Source organism: Ipomoea triloba, chromosome 8 (genome assembly GCF_003576645.1).
Source record: "Ipomoea triloba cultivar NCNSP0323 chromosome 8, ASM357664v1".
Taxonomy (NCBI): Eukaryota; Viridiplantae; Streptophyta; class Magnoliopsida; order Solanales; family Convolvulaceae; genus Ipomoea; species Ipomoea triloba.
Window position 1 is genome coordinate 18,528,395 of NC_044923.1, and position 15,700 is coordinate 18,544,094.

The 15,700-nt window shown below is 37.5% G+C and overlaps 1 protein-coding gene and 1 pseudogene across 1 annotated transcript; one reads left to right on the plus strand and one right to left on the minus strand.

Annotated features, from left to right (window-relative positions):
• Window positions 1-4,726: 4,726 nt before the first annotated feature.
• On the plus strand, window positions 4,727-7,221 carry LOC116027216 (annotated as a pseudogene).
• A 129-nt stretch (window positions 7,222-7,350) lies between these two features.
• Window positions 7,351-10,304, minus strand: LOC116027215 (rop guanine nucleotide exchange factor 1). The gene is made up of 5 exons (XM_031268698.1): window positions 9,771-10,304; window positions 9,413-9,529; window positions 8,786-9,324; window positions 8,036-8,389; window positions 7,351-7,949 (listed from the first exon to the last, which is right to left on the minus strand). The coding sequence occupies exons 1-5, from the start codon at window positions 10,033-10,035 to the stop codon at window positions 7,518-7,520; spliced, it is 1,707 nt and encodes a 568-aa protein (XP_031124558.1). The 5' UTR covers window positions 10,036-10,304; the 3' UTR covers window positions 7,351-7,517.
• Between the last annotated feature and the right edge of the window lie 5,396 nt (window positions 10,305-15,700).

Sequence of the window (15,700 nt, forward strand, 5' to 3'; positions counted from 1 at the left end):
TCAGTACTATTGGCAAAAAAACACGTGTCATCGACGGACTGTGTTTTCTTTTGTTTATTAAGGAGTATTATTTTGTATTTTCAATTTCCATGAACTGAGAAAAAGTCTTGATCTTTGCATTTGAGTTGTCATCCAAATTCCTCCATGGCTGAATGGTCTCATCTCCCCAAAGAAATTAGAGTTGATTGCTAAACACATCACTTCCGAAATTGATTTCCTACGTTTCCGTTCCGTCTGTTCTGCCTGGCGCTCTTCGGTACCCGCAATCCCCTACAACACTTACCCATCTCACCTCCCTGCTATCCCCAATGATGGCGTCACCCCAACCAACTGGGGTTTTGAAGTTTCCATATGCTCCATTTACTTGATCGCCTGATACGGCAGCGGACAAAGGTGACGACAAATGTAGCTATGAGAATAAGGAAGAAGTGGTCATGCAAGATGTTGAATCTCGCAAATCAAAACACATGAAAAAGCCTCCAGCGCGATTTGAGGATTATGTGATGCATTGAATTGTTATTTCCATTATTATCGCTTTTAACTTTCATTTACGTGCATTCCTAGAAATTAGCATCTTCATTACCAAACTATAGTATTTATATCTGTATGAGATATGATCTCAGGGCAATGAACAATATATTCCTCTCAAGTCTATTCTTTCTTACTCTCTACTATCTTAATTCTTGGAGTTTACCCTTGCTCGAAAAGGGCCTCTTGATTCAACTTCCGGGTTGTATCACTGGTGCTTTCATTGAGATACACCCCTTACCTGCAAAATCACCCAAAAAACCAACAACTCCCTAATTCACACACCTCAGCTTCAACATGTCAGACAAAGCAGACACCCATTCATATTTCCAAACTCTACAAAAAATGCTTGAAAGTCTCCAAACCCAGCTTACGGAGCAGATGGCTACGCAGGAAGCCAGGTTACAGGGACAAATAGGGGAGCAAATTAACTCCTTGGCTGCCACCATGGAAGCACGATTGCAAGTGGTAGCTGGAGCTGGCTCCCACCCAGCCTAGTCAGCCATGAATCATGGACGACCTCCCGACGAAGCTAATCAATCAACACGGGTTGTAAGGACTGAGATCGCTACAACCGGACCTTCAACTCCCTGTCTACATACTATGAAGTTGGATGTTCCCATGTTCAGCGGAGAAGACCCGCACCAATGGATATTCAACATCCAAGAGTATTTTGACTTTCACAAAGTTCCAGAGGACCAACGCCTGCAAATAGCTGGGTTCAGTCTAGAACGAGAAGCATCCGAGTGGTATCGTTGGACACGAAGGAACAACTTAATATATGGTTGGCATGACTTCTTGGAAAAAATACAGCACCGATTCGGAACACATCATTTTGAAGATTACCAAGCTAATTTGGCCAAGTTGACGCAAAAAGGGTCAGTAGCAGACTTCCAAACTGAGTTTGAAAAACTCATGAACAAGGTGACTGGAATCCAAGAACCTTTATTAATTTCTTTTTTCGTTGGTGGGTTGAAACCGAACTTGAGGCGGGAGATGTTAATTGCTAAACCCCAATCTCTCTTGGAAGCCTTCAAGTTAGCCAAAGCATTCGAAGTGAGGCATGAGGAGATCGTACGTGATAGCCGCGCGACTAACAAAGGTTGGAGTTAGAAAACCACCTTCCCTGTACGTGATAGTCGGGCGGGTAACGATGGCCACACGTTACCGCATGAGGTGCCTGTAACTCAATTCCCTTCATCTAAAGGGCTTCTACCAACTCCTCCTCCATCTAGCAAAGGTGCTGCGACCTCTATTGTTCCGATACGCCGAATGAGTGCAGCCGAGGTCCAGGCTCGGAGAGAAAAGGGCCTTTGTCTTTACTGCGATCAGAAATATTCTCCAGGCCATCGGTGTAGGAGAAGCTTGCATTTACTGATTGCGGCAGATGACGGCGGTGAGGATGGAAATGATCTCGGGGAGCCTGACACCACTCTCGAGGAATCGCATGCAGATGAGGAAATTACAGGTGATATCTCGGCATTGAACACATTGGCTGGCCAAGGTAACCCACGCTCTTTGCGCCTATGGGGGAGATATCAGCAGACAAAAATGCTTGGTGTTGATTGATAGTGGAAGCACCCATAACTTCATTAAACCATCCACCGTTGAAATGCTTCAACTACCCATTCAACCTGTTAAGCCATTTCAGGTTTATATTGGCAGTGGTGATACCCTTCTGTGCAGCCATTATTGCCCAAATGTCACAATTGTTTTGCAGGGAACTACATTTCGGATTGATTTGCATGTTCTCCCTATTGCTGGTCCTGACGTGGTTTTGGGAATAATTTGGCTACAGAGTCTGGGAACAGTGGCACATGACTATGCAAAGTTGATCATGAAGTTCAAATACAATAACAACATGATCACACTAAAAGGCGAGACGTCATTTGAACCCTAGCCAATTTCTTTTTCCCGGTTAGAAGCCTTGGTTGACTCAAAAAAGGTGGATTGTGTATTTGCTCTCTACCAGCTTACCCCAGAAAATAATACCCTTCCCACAATTCCAGAAAATCCACCCACTTTAACCATACCCACTAACCTTCCTGATCCTTTTCAAAATCTCCTACAAGGATTCTCCCTTTTGTTTGTTCCGCCCACAACCTTGCCTCCTAAGCGCCAATTTGACCATCAAATCCACCTCTTACCCGGAACTAACCCCGTCAATGTTCGCCCTTACCGATACCCACATTGTCAAAAGAATGAAATGGAGAAGTTAGTCCAGGAAATGTTGGACCAGGGTATTATTCGCCCAAGTCGGAGTCCATTTTCCTCGCCTATTTTGTTAGTTAGAAAGAAAAATAGCACGTATAGATTCTGTGTTGACTACCGAGCATTGAATGCAGTGACTGTTCGGGACAATTTCTCCATTCCTACGGCTGATGAACTATTTGATGAGTTGGGTAGAGCTACGGTTTTCACCAAATTGGATTTACGTGCAGGATATCACCAAATCCGCGTCCAAGCGCGTGATATTTACAAGACGGCTTTTAGAACTCACGAGGGACACTACGAGTTCTTAGTCATGCCTTTTGGTTTGACTAACGCACCGTCCACTTTTCAGGCAGCTATGATATTTCCTCCATGGCTGAATGGTCTCATCTCCCCAAAGAAATTAGAGTTGATTGCTAAACGCATCACTTCCGAAATTGATTTCCTACGTTTCCGTTCCGTCTGTTCTGCCTGGCGCTCTTCGGTACCCGCAATCCCCTACAACACTTACCCATCTCACCTCCCTGCTATCCCCAATGATGGCGTCACCCCAACCAACTGGGGTTTTGAAGTTTCCATATGCTCCATTTACTTGATCGCCTGATACGGCAGCGGACAAAGGTGACGGCAAATGTGGCTATGAGAATAAGGAAGAAGTGGTCATGCAAGATGTTGAATCTCGCAAGTCAAAACGCATGAAAAAGCCTCCAGCGCGATTTGAGATTATGTGATGCATTGAATTGTTATTTCCATTATTATCGCTTTTAACTTTCATTTACGTGCATTCCTAGAAATTAGCATCTTCATTACCAAACTATAGTATTTATATCTGTATGAGATATGATCTCAGGGCAATGAACAATATATTCCTCTCAAGTCTATTCTTTCTTACTCTCTGCTATCTTAATTCTTGGAGTTTACCCTTGCTCGAAAAGGCCTCTTGATTCAACTTTCGGGTTGTATCATCGCCTCACCAAAGCTCCATAACCAATCACCTCCATCCGGCGCCTGGATTATTAAATTTGATCGAGAATCGCCCAATCGAGTGCGCTTGCTCAATCCTCTTACCAGAGCGCAGTTGTTAACGCCGTTTGATTCGGATTTTCCCAAAGTTGTTGATATCTCCCGGTATCGGACTCACGAGCTAGGGTTCGACTGCACTCTTTAGTTCATACAGTATCAACCTTTTGATTTGGAGAGTTCTTCGTTTTGCAGTCAGAGCAATTTTTATATGAAAAAAGTTGCGTTTTGCTGGGAGAAAGGCAAGGCAGGGTTTGGCCTATTGGCGATTAATAATTCCGGCAAGTTAGTTGTTTATAGATCTGGTGATTCCAAATGGACTGTCATCAACGACTCAGCGCGATCAAAAGCGTGTTACGATGATGTGATTGCTAAAGGCGAACGTTTCTATGCTGTTGATCGTTGTGGGAGGGCCGTGGTGCTTAATTTGGATTGCGAGTCAGGTCCGGGGTTGAAAGCTGTTGCGCATTCCTCCGGGTTTGGTGGACACCAGAAGTACTTGGTGGAGTCTGGTGGGGACTTGTTAATGATTGATAAATACTTGATATTCAATTCTTCCATAATGGAGACCACTCTCAAGTTGAAGGTTTATAAATTGGATGAACATGGGGAAAAATGGGTTGAGCTTGCAAGTTTAGGCAATAGGATAGTGTTTTTGGGTGATAAATGTGCATTCTCAGTTTCAGTTTCAGTTTCAGAGCTTAATTCTGAGTGCAAAGGGAACTGCGTGGTGTTATTTGAACAGTTGTATGAGGAGGAAGATGATGAAGAAGTGAATATGGAAGGTATAGGCGTGGTTGACTTAGAGAATGATGGGTTTTGGCCTGTTAGTAGTTATACAGGTTACTCAGAGCTATTCTGTCCATCTCCAGACTTTTTTTTGCTTTGATTCACCAATTCGAAGTGAGTTGCTTTTCTCTTTAGTTTGTATTTATTAATGGTATATGCATTTCTCTTGCGCTCTGCCACCCAATTCAATAATGTTAATTTCCAATTTTATGGATTAAAAGACACGTGTCATCACCGGATTGTGTTTTCTTTTCTTTATCATTATTTTTTGTTTTCAATTTCCATCAACTGTGAGAAAAAGTGTTGTTGTTTGCATATGCATTTGAGTTATCATCCAAATTTGGATGGTCTTCGTCCATGGCTGAATGGTCTGAGCTCCCCAGAGAAGTCATAGAGCTGATTGCTAAACGCCTCACTTCCGAAATCGATTTCCTCCGTTTCCGTTCCGTCTGTTCTGCCTGGCGCTCTTCGCTCCCCGCAATCCCCTACAACACTTACCCATCTCTCTCACCTCCCTGCTATCCCCGATGGGATGATGGCGTCACCCCAACCACCTGGGGTTTTGAACTTTCCATACGCTCCATTTACTTGATCGCCTCACCTAAGCTCCATAACCAATCATCTCCATCCGGCGCCTGGATTATTGAACTTGATCGAGAATCTCCCAATCGAGTGTGCTTGCTCAATCCTCTTTCCAGAGCGCAGTTGTTAACGCCGTTTGCTTCGGATTTTCCCAAACTTGTTGATATCTCCCGGTATCGGATTCACGAGCTAGGGTTCGGCTGCACTCTTCAGTACATACAGTATCAACCTTCGGAAAAGGTTGCGTTTTGCTGGGAGAAAGGCAAGGCAGGGTTTCGCCTATTGACGATTCATTTTTCCGGCAAGTTAGTTTTTTTTATAGATCTGGTGATTCCAAATGGACTGTCATCAACGACTCAACCGCGCGTTACGATGATGTGATTGCTAAAGCCGGACGTTTCTATGCTGTTGATTGTTGTGGGAGGGCCGTGGTGCTTAATTTGGATTGCGAGTCAGGTCCGGAGTTGAATGCTGTTGCGCATTCCTCCGTGTTTGGTGGAGTCTGGTGAGGACTTGTTAATGATTGATAGATACTTGGTATACGACCAGGGGTTCGAGTTCGCAACCACTTTCAAGTTGAAGGTTTATAAATTGGATGAAGATGAGGAAAAATGGGTTGAGCTTGCAAGTTTAGGCAATAGGATTGTGTTTTTGGGTGATCACTGCACATTTTCAGTTTCAGTTTCAGAGCTTAATTCTGAGTGCAAAGGGAACTGCTTGGTGTTTTGTGATCACGGCTTTAACCTGGACGGTGATGGAGCAGCGCAGATACATGACTTAGAGAATGGTTGCATTTGCCCTGTTAGTAATACAGCTTGCTCACAGCTATTCCGGCCACCTCCAGACTGGTTTTGTTCTGATTAACCAATTGAAGTGAGTTGCTTTTCTCATTAGCTCTTTAGTTTGTATTAACGGATGGTTTGCATTTCTCTTGCTCTCTGCCAATTCAGTAATGTTAATTGTGTTTTGTAGCTTTCTGTCTATTATTTATACTTTTTTATTAGCAAGTACTACTCTGTAGTTTATTTATAAAAGGCATCAATATGTTGGTTACCACAAGGTTTACTTGTGTGCTATTTCTGTAGTTTTCAATTTTCATGTATGGGGACCCATATTCCCTAGACCTTGAAACTGATTGTTAAGATGACATTGGACCTTCTGCAATATGTGTGCTCATTCTATTATGTGTGAGTTCTCTCGACTTTGCTACTAAAATTTAGCTACGAAACTTAGTAATCAACCTTTTGGATGGGAATATTTGCTGATGTATAGAAAGCGTATACTATGCATCTCTTTCAAACAGGAAAAGCTCCGGTTTTCCTTTGGTGTGAACACCACCATTCTGTAGGTGATTATCTGATTGTAATTTGTAACTAGAGATTTTGAGGTTAATACTTGCATAGTTTAGTTGCTTGTGTGTATCACATCATGTGAACAGTAACATATATGGACATCAGCATAATAATTATGATGTAATGTATGCAAGTACAACCAACTTTATGGTTGCTATGAAAGAGACAATTCTCCAACACGAGAACATCTCAAATTTCCAGAATTTGAAAAGTTTTCTTTTTTTATGGGATCTCTATTGATGGAAGACTTTACTGCCATAAATCCCAAACCTATTTGTCTAGCACGTTGGTCCTGTATCTCTCTGCCTCATAGTCTCACTCAGAAGCAGAATCAACCACCTTTATAATCCTTTTAGCAACAGCTATAACTATATTTTTTCTTTGGATTGATGATTTCAACTTTTTGACGCAGACTGAGCTGAATAATGTGAGTGCTTGAATTTCCTGACCTCAAGTAAGAGGTGAAGAGATAGGAGTGCGAACTTAACCCAGCTGTGATTTGATATGTTAACATAGATCGTGCATGTTCTTCACTGTGCTAATAGCCACCCTCTCCCCTTAACGTTTGTTTATTTCAATGCAATATCATGCATCCTGTGGGAAGTAATGTATAATCAGCTAGTATTTTATTGAGATTTGGTTGAATGCTTTACAGCTTCCCCCAAAAAGATGATACCTCTGTTTTGGAGATATCATATTCCATTCAGCTAGTATTTAGTTTGTGAATGTTTTATTTTCATAATTTGAGATTAGTATTTAGTAGTATTGCCTCTGTTGCTAGTTAGCAATATCTTGGCAGGTTGAAATCTTATCCACGAAAATTATAATACAAGCTTGCTGTGTTTAGATTTGCAGACATTGCAGGAACTCTCATAGAACATGAGTATATATAATTTAGCTATACTGGGAATAAGATAACACTGCTAATCATAGCATCTGATTGCATATTGGTCAAAAATAATACTGCAATTAAGAAATATGCAGCTAAGCTAAAGAAATATACAACATAATCCCTAACAGCTTCCTTCAAAACTCTCAATCGCGTTCAGGCGCATCCTTGGATACTATTTGGGCACTAAGATTACTAGCATATGACCACAATTTTTCCTTGTCAGCAGGCATCAGATTTTCAATCTTGCAGTTAGGACGCCCAGTGAAGCCATCCTTCTTTGAAGGGGAAGCTGTTTTTTTGGGACTGCTCATCGAGGGAGGAGACAAACAATGTGTTGGAGTAGCAAATGGAGAGGTGTAAGGACTGTGGTGAATAGAAAAGGGACTTGGTGACATCCGCTTTTGGATAGGAAGACCGCCCAAACCTCCCCTGTTAAAGATGGATGAAGATTCAGTTGCAGCACTGTTCTTGGTCGCATCATCTGCATATAGAACATCGTCAATCCTTGCCATAATGTTAAATGCCAAGCTCTCCATCACTCTTGAGTAACTTTCAAGAATAGACTGGCCAACATCCTGTGAAAGAGAATGGAGATCCTGAAGTTAACACAGACTAATTCAGATAAAAACAAGCAAGTTTGCAACAATCCAACCCTAAATACCTTGTTGTACTGAATTTTATACATATCTAGAGCAGTTTGTGGTAGACCGGGGAAGCGAAGTCTCAAGCAATGCAACAGTGTTTCTGCTCGTTCAGCCAGAAAATGATTTCTGCCAATATCAGCTACAAGACCCTTGACCTTACCTCCCCAAGTTTTGTGCTTTGATTTTTTTGGATTTGAATGATTTTTCAGGTCTTTCAGTCTCCAATAATATATAGCAGCCTCAATTCTATTCGCCACTTCAAGTGTGTTATGTTCAGAGGATAAGTCCAGGCAATCAAGAAGACATTCAGGTGAAAAATTGCCAGCAATTACGTAGCGATAAATCACATCACCCAAACATGCTTTTCCACTCTGCAATTGAGGGTAAAAGAGTTAGTGAGTTAGTGACCAAGAAAAATGATATTGATATTTCAAGCAGGCCCTCTAATATACCTAGTGGACACCCTATCTTTCATTGGATAAACTTAGGAGTCGATAGAAAACACAAAAAAGGAAATGACATGAATTAACAACTGCAAACAAATGACCAAAAAAATGTAGTGTGATCAATTGTTGTCAAGCCTCACAAAATTCAGATTCAAGAGAAGATGTAAAAGCTCATTCACACAAGTTTTGCACTAATGATGAGATCCACAAGAATAGATGTAATAACAAAAACCATAATGCAGTCAAATAATGGGAAAACAGATGAAACAAGCAAACTGCATAGATTTTGGAAGATAAGGAAACTATGCAAAGACTTCCCACCTTGGGCAAGGTTTCCAAATAGGCTCTCGGAGTCTCCATTTCGGCAAGCACACTACTATTAATAGCTAAAGCTGCCTTTAGTATCTGGTTGGTGCAATCCCTGCACTGTTGCAACCTCTTCCTTGCAGCTTCTGACAAACCCTTCGGAGGAAGTTTAGGGCAAGGGAGCCACCACTTGTCTTCCTGCCTAATTGAAGGCCTCCCACAATGCATTCCCGAAGAATAGGAATGACATGCATCTGCTTCAGTTAAAACTATGGCACGATCAACATACCAAAATTCCATGTCACGAAAACCATCAAGAATGTCAATTAACATAGCATCAAGCTTCTTGAGCGCAGGGAGGTTCAAGTGTAAATCAGAGCGCGGCTGTGTAGCCATTACTTCATATGTGCCACCTCCAGGGAACGGCTGCGTTGAAGGCACAAACTCCACAATGGAATCACTCACACATAAAAGCCACTCCATCTCTCTAGACCACATATCCTTCTTCTGTGAAGGCAATGGCTCCAACCTCCAGAGTTCCCCAAATATAGTAGCTGCAATGTCAAATAAAACTCTTGTTTTAAGAACTCACATATCATTATGCTAGTATCCAACAATATCCAGAGCCAAAGGGGAACTAACCAGAAAGATTCGTTATGGCATTTGAGATTGCCAGTGCAGTACACACCCCTTTACCCCCTCCAGACATGTCCTCCCCGAGAAGAAGCTTAGCGAATCTCTCCTTCATCAATTCAATTTCTAAATACAAATAAAATGCATATGTATAAATTAATTAGTCTTGTAAATTTAAGATTCTAAGACCAAAAAACATGGAACACGGAAGAAATAAAAAGAAAGGCATAAAGCTGAACAGACCTATGCGTAAACCTAGTTAAAAAAAGTAAAGGTGTAGAAGCTAGAGCAGCTACTCAATGAATCAAGGAACAGTGGAGTGAAAGGTCATCAGATTCAGAATGAAGGAGTAAGGAATTTGACGAACCGGATAAATCTGATTGACGATTCTGAGAGTCGTCATCCCAGAGCGACAGATCTTTCCCTCCAATCACGAAGGAAGGAGTCAACGGCGGCAACGGATTGGAGAAGATTCCGAACGGCGAAGAGGCTATAGAAGTGGATGCGTCAAAGCGCCGACAAGTGAAGCTACTAGAACAACTATCCGACTCGCTCACATCCGCACTTGGACTGTAGCTCCCGCATCTCTCGCTCTGCCGATCGGACCCCTCTTCCGATGATACACTCCCCATACAGTACCAAAAGCTTGAATATCAACAATGGATTCCACTCTGAAATGCTAAATGCAGCACTGTAGCATAATAAAAAAGGAGGAAAAAGGAGGGCTTGTGAGTAAGTTAACTGAGAAATTTTCAGAAATGGAGGTGGTGGAGAAGGTGGAGAGTGATAAAGCTAAAGCAGCATAGCACAGGATAAGCTGATAAAGCAAAGCGCATGTTCCTCCTTTCTTAGAGAGACTCTTCTATCTCTCTCTCTATATGTGTATTTGTTTGTATGTATATACTGCTGTGTCTTGGGGTATATGTATGGACTGGAGACTGGAGAGGCAAACGACGTTAGTTCTGAGTAGGGAAACCGGGAACGGCGGCTTTAATGCAACTGACTAACAGTAACGAGTCCGTGGCCGCTGAAAGACGGCGTTAGCATTTGGCAGGGACTTGACGAATGGCGCGACAGAGGCTGCCCCACCACTGCACCAGACCAAACCCCGCGAACGGCAACCTCCTTTTATTGTCCATTTGCTGTGCTGTCACATATTGCCACTTTCTCCTTCTATATATCTCCTGTGGGATAAATAGTTGTTAACTGCGAAGCACAAATAGTCAACAGATGCCTTCACTGAGCCTTGAAGTCACTCCCTTCCACATGGGAGTGTACACCGAGTGCGGCTCGACCACAAGGTCTTTGACTGTTAACTGCAGAGTTAGATAATATAATTAGTTGATAATATTAATTAGAAAAATATTTGATAAATTAATTGTGAACTGGTAGCAATTCGATATAATTTTTTTTCACTAATTGAAAAAGTAATTTTTTTGAATTTTAGTATTTTATAATTACAAAAAAAAAACAGATTAATCAAACATTTATATTGATTTTTTAACCGAGTCAAATAGTTAATAGTGATCAAATAAGTCAAAATTGACTAATAAAGTAACTATTTTATCAAACATGGTCTATATATTATTGAAAAAGACAATTGTTTGTAACATAATAGAGCGGGATAAAGTCATAAAATAAAATAATTTTGTAAATGTATTGTTATGATGGTCTATAGATATGATGCTTATAATCTTTTACTCCGTATGTTTTAATATCACAATTAATAAAAAATATCATCTGTTTTTCTGAGCATAGGCTCTCAATTAAACCACCTAAATTTTTTTCTTTATTTTTCATTTTCTCAAAAACTCTTTGAATATTTCTCAACAACTATGAATGCTCTATTTTTTTTTTAAACAAACGTGAGAGGGTAAACAAAAGAAATGCAGCTACTTATAATAATTTACGCCAATAATTTTTTACAAAATATTTATTCCCAAACTCATCAAGACACCTATTAGCATGAAAACTCCAAGTGATATTCCAAACTAAAAAGATTGATGTAAGAGCACCAATTGTTAATCAATAAGTTTAATTCAATTATTTTTTTATATAACATAATAAATTCTTTAAGTCAAGCAAACAACACAAGTTATTAAAAAAAAAAAAAACCCATAATCGAACAAAAGTTATATCAAACTAACTTAATCGGCAAAAAAAAAAAATGCAATTTAGTTTAGATACTACCTAGTTAATATGTAGCTAAGGCATGCCATTTGTATACTTCTTATGTGACACACACGTGCAAGATAAAATGAAAACATGATCCTCTTATAAAAGGCGAAGACTGATTTCAGTTGTCTTTTATTAATGGTTGAGTGTTTAAAAAATAAAAATAATGGGTTAATTTTATGATTATTGAAAACTTTTAAGAGCGGAGTTCATTTTATAATTATTGTAAACTTGAAAGTTTAATAATTATAATATCCTAACATTTGATTTCTCAAAATGGATGGTGTGGATATATTCACACTTTTTAGTTTTTTATGTGAGAGCTAAGGTGTTCTCACCTAAACCCTAACATATATATTCACACATACACTCATGAACTCTTATACTCAATGTCATCTCAAAGTAAATAGAGAAAGCTTTGAATTTGCATAGTGTATAAAGTCAACATTATCCTCACACATTTTACTTGAGTTTGTACAAGCACGCATGGTATTGATTGGTGCTATAACCTTTCCCTCTATGTATGTGTTACAAAAGCAATAAGCACTTGTCCGCAATTATTCAAATCTTCCTTGAATTGGTCATCTCTTTGTTTCCTGATCAATAATGTTGATCAGTCATAGAACCTATATGTATGTGTGTGTTACAAAAGCAATAAGCACTTGTCCACAATTATTCTAATCTTCCTTGGCCATCTCTTTGTTTCCCGATCAATAATGTTGATCAGTCATAGAATCAATATTGATGTCATATGTGGGAATCAAATGTGTTGATAAATAATGATATCAAATATAAATTAAAGGTAAATATTTTGTTATAAACAATTTATCAAATACAAATGTAAATGTTTTATCCTAGCTTGTTATACTATCAAATTTATAAGTTTGACTTATATATATATATATATATATATATATACATGGATAAGTTCAGGTGCAGGGATATTCTCAGGTGCGTTCATGTTGTTAGATTTGAGTTGTTGATCAAATCTGAAAGAAATAAGCATTAGCTAAAAATGGCCGTTGATCAAATCTTTTTTACTTTATAACACAAATTAACTAGGATATTAATGAAATTCCTCATGTTTTGTCTTCATTCAGGATAATTGCAGACAACCAAGTCATATATTATTCAATTAATTAAATGATATTTTTACACTAATATTATAATAAAAATAAATACAAACTTTCAAATATTAAAATTTTATTTTTAATTTTATTATTTAAATATATAATAAAAAATGTATTCATGCATCCCACGTAATTTACTAGTTTAAAAAATGCATTAGGTAATAAAAATTAAAATTTGTTGCAAAAATCCAATATATAAAAGGGCTTCAATCATTTATTAATCAGTTTTGGCCACACCGTGGCGTGTAAAGGCATGTTGGGACTCGTCAATTTTATTACTTGCAGTCATCGGGAACCCAAAAGCTTTAATTAATTAATTATTTTTTTTGTAAAAAAAAAAAGAAAAAAAATTGAATATTTTATCCCTAGATGTGAAAAAAAAATTTATCCCTATGTGAAAAAAAAAATTGAATATTTTACCCCTAGATGTGAAAAAAAATTATGATACAAATATCAAATGCATATTAATATTGCGCTTTTTTTTTTCTTTAAATTGAACAAAAAATTTATCACTTGAAAAAAAGAATTACAATAATGTTTCTTTCATGATTATTATTTCAAATTAAAGTCTAAGACTTTTTCTTTTCTTTCAATAATATGGCACAATATTCCAAAATAGTGTTTACAAACAAAATTTTAAAAACTTTTAAATTGTATTTTTAGATCATTAATTATTGGTTTTCACTGTTGTTATTAGATTCGAAATTAATCAAATTTAATTTTGTTTAAATACATGGGAATTGAAACTAAATATCAACAAACTACTATCACATAGAAAGATGTTGAAATGCTCCAACTAACCAAATTAAATTTTAACTTTGAAAACGTACCATTTTAGTTTGAAAAATGTCACATTTTCAATAGACGAAAATCAAATTTAAAATTGAACTCAAAAAAATTCGCCCCTAAAGTTTTACATAAAGTTAACTTTAGTCATCTTTTTATATATAAAACATTGAGTAGCATATTAGTTTGATTTAAGAATATAGATTAAAAAATTTATATTTAAAAAATTTGAAGTAAATGTTATTCATAATTAAATTCAAGGGTATTTTGTTCAAGTTAGACAACATAACCAAAGGTATGTGACATTCAAAAGCTTTCATTCCCATGTATGGTTCGTGTTATATCCTACTTTTCCAAAGAAATATAACATTCCTCAATGAATGCAACATACTCTCCACATAAAATTTTGAAGATAATGTGATTCTCTCACAATTCTTAGATTATCTAAGATTGCCATGGATACCATTATTTTATTTATTTTAATTTTAAATTTTTTTGAAATACATGAGAATATGTTGTGCATTAAAGTATTAAAAAATAAACATACAAAATGCATATAAATCAAACAATTTATATTACATACATCAATTTTAACCAAACACAGGAATCAAACATTATTCATTGAACCAGACCCCTTATATCTTTCTTCAAATCAAAAAGCCAGTAAATCATTCCACTACAAGTCCAACTTATAATTTTGTGATTATTAAGTTAATAGTTGGAATAAAAAACAAATTTTAAGATATATATCACTCCATCCGAGAAAGTTGGGTTGGCAATTGGTTCATTATTTGTAAGTTTGATATTTCAAAATATGGATGTGCGGAAAGAGGTGATTTTTTGTTTACCCAATTAAAGAAAGAAGCAAATGAGAATGGGAAAGCAATTGAAGTCAAGAAAAACTCAATGGTCGCAGTGCAGTACTCACCCACTTTCAGCTAATACATATCAGTTATGGAACAAAAGGAAAGAAGATAAATATGACTGTATATTCACACTAGTGTGATACAAACAACAACCACAACAATAATATATATGATATAAATTTATCAAGTTTATTGATTGAGTTATTGAAAATGATCCAAGCTAAGTATATAGGCTCGGGTCTAGGAGTCTATTAATCGAGACTTAAAACTACCACCCAGATGTTAAGAGGGATGTCCCAAGCAAGACACAAAGGCCCTCGGGCTGGCCTATGAAACCGAGTCCAGCCACTTACCGTACGCTTTCCGAAGCCTGGGACCGAATTCTGGGTCTTGATTTAGTCTCATGGCCCACCACGTTTTTAGGAATTTTTTTTATTCTTTTATTGTATAAATATACATTGTTTTATCATTACAAATCATGTTCAGCTCCCTGACACAATAATATTTGTGACATGTTCTAGTATTAATCCACGCAATATTCCTACATTTATTTCGTCTTACTATTCTAACTTCATAATCTATGCGAACTTATTGATTCATCAATACCCACGTCAATTTGTTTCATCATTTATTATATTCAGAACTTAATAACATCAAATAATAAAATTATCAACTTTTATAAATGGTATCACCTTCTACCAAGTTAGAAATATGTTGTCAGGGCACTGAGCAGTTTGTGAAACTCTTGGCAAGTGTGGCATTTTCAAATGTAGTTTTTACAGCAACCTCATTAGTGTGCATTTTTTGTTGCGTTTTTCACATGCACGTAGGAAGGAGGGAACAAAGAAGATGATAAAGGAGGAAAAAAATTGTTTATATTATTTGAAATGCTATGGAAAAAAATAGCATAAATGACATTTTAAGTGCTTATTTTGTGGTATGGATATCAGTTAGATCCACCTCTGATTTGATCATGTCAAAGTGGACTCGGATTTTTCGAAATAAGACGAATAAATTGTACGTTCAAAATAGATAATGTGTGAATAAGAAATTGAACCTCATAATAGATCCAGTTAAGTTGAAAGTAAATGTGGAAAGACTTGGAAGAAGCCTTTGTCCCACATTGGAAAAGAAGTGGGTATACATTAGTATATATATATATATATATATATATATATATATATATATATATATATATATATATATATATATAATATTTTTTTATAAGAAGTTTGAATTGTGTGGTTTAGAGGTTTTTTCTCGCGCGTAAGGGATCTTAAGATTAAAGAGACTCAACTCATGTGCACCTGCATAGCCACTAAGTTCGAAACATTAATTTA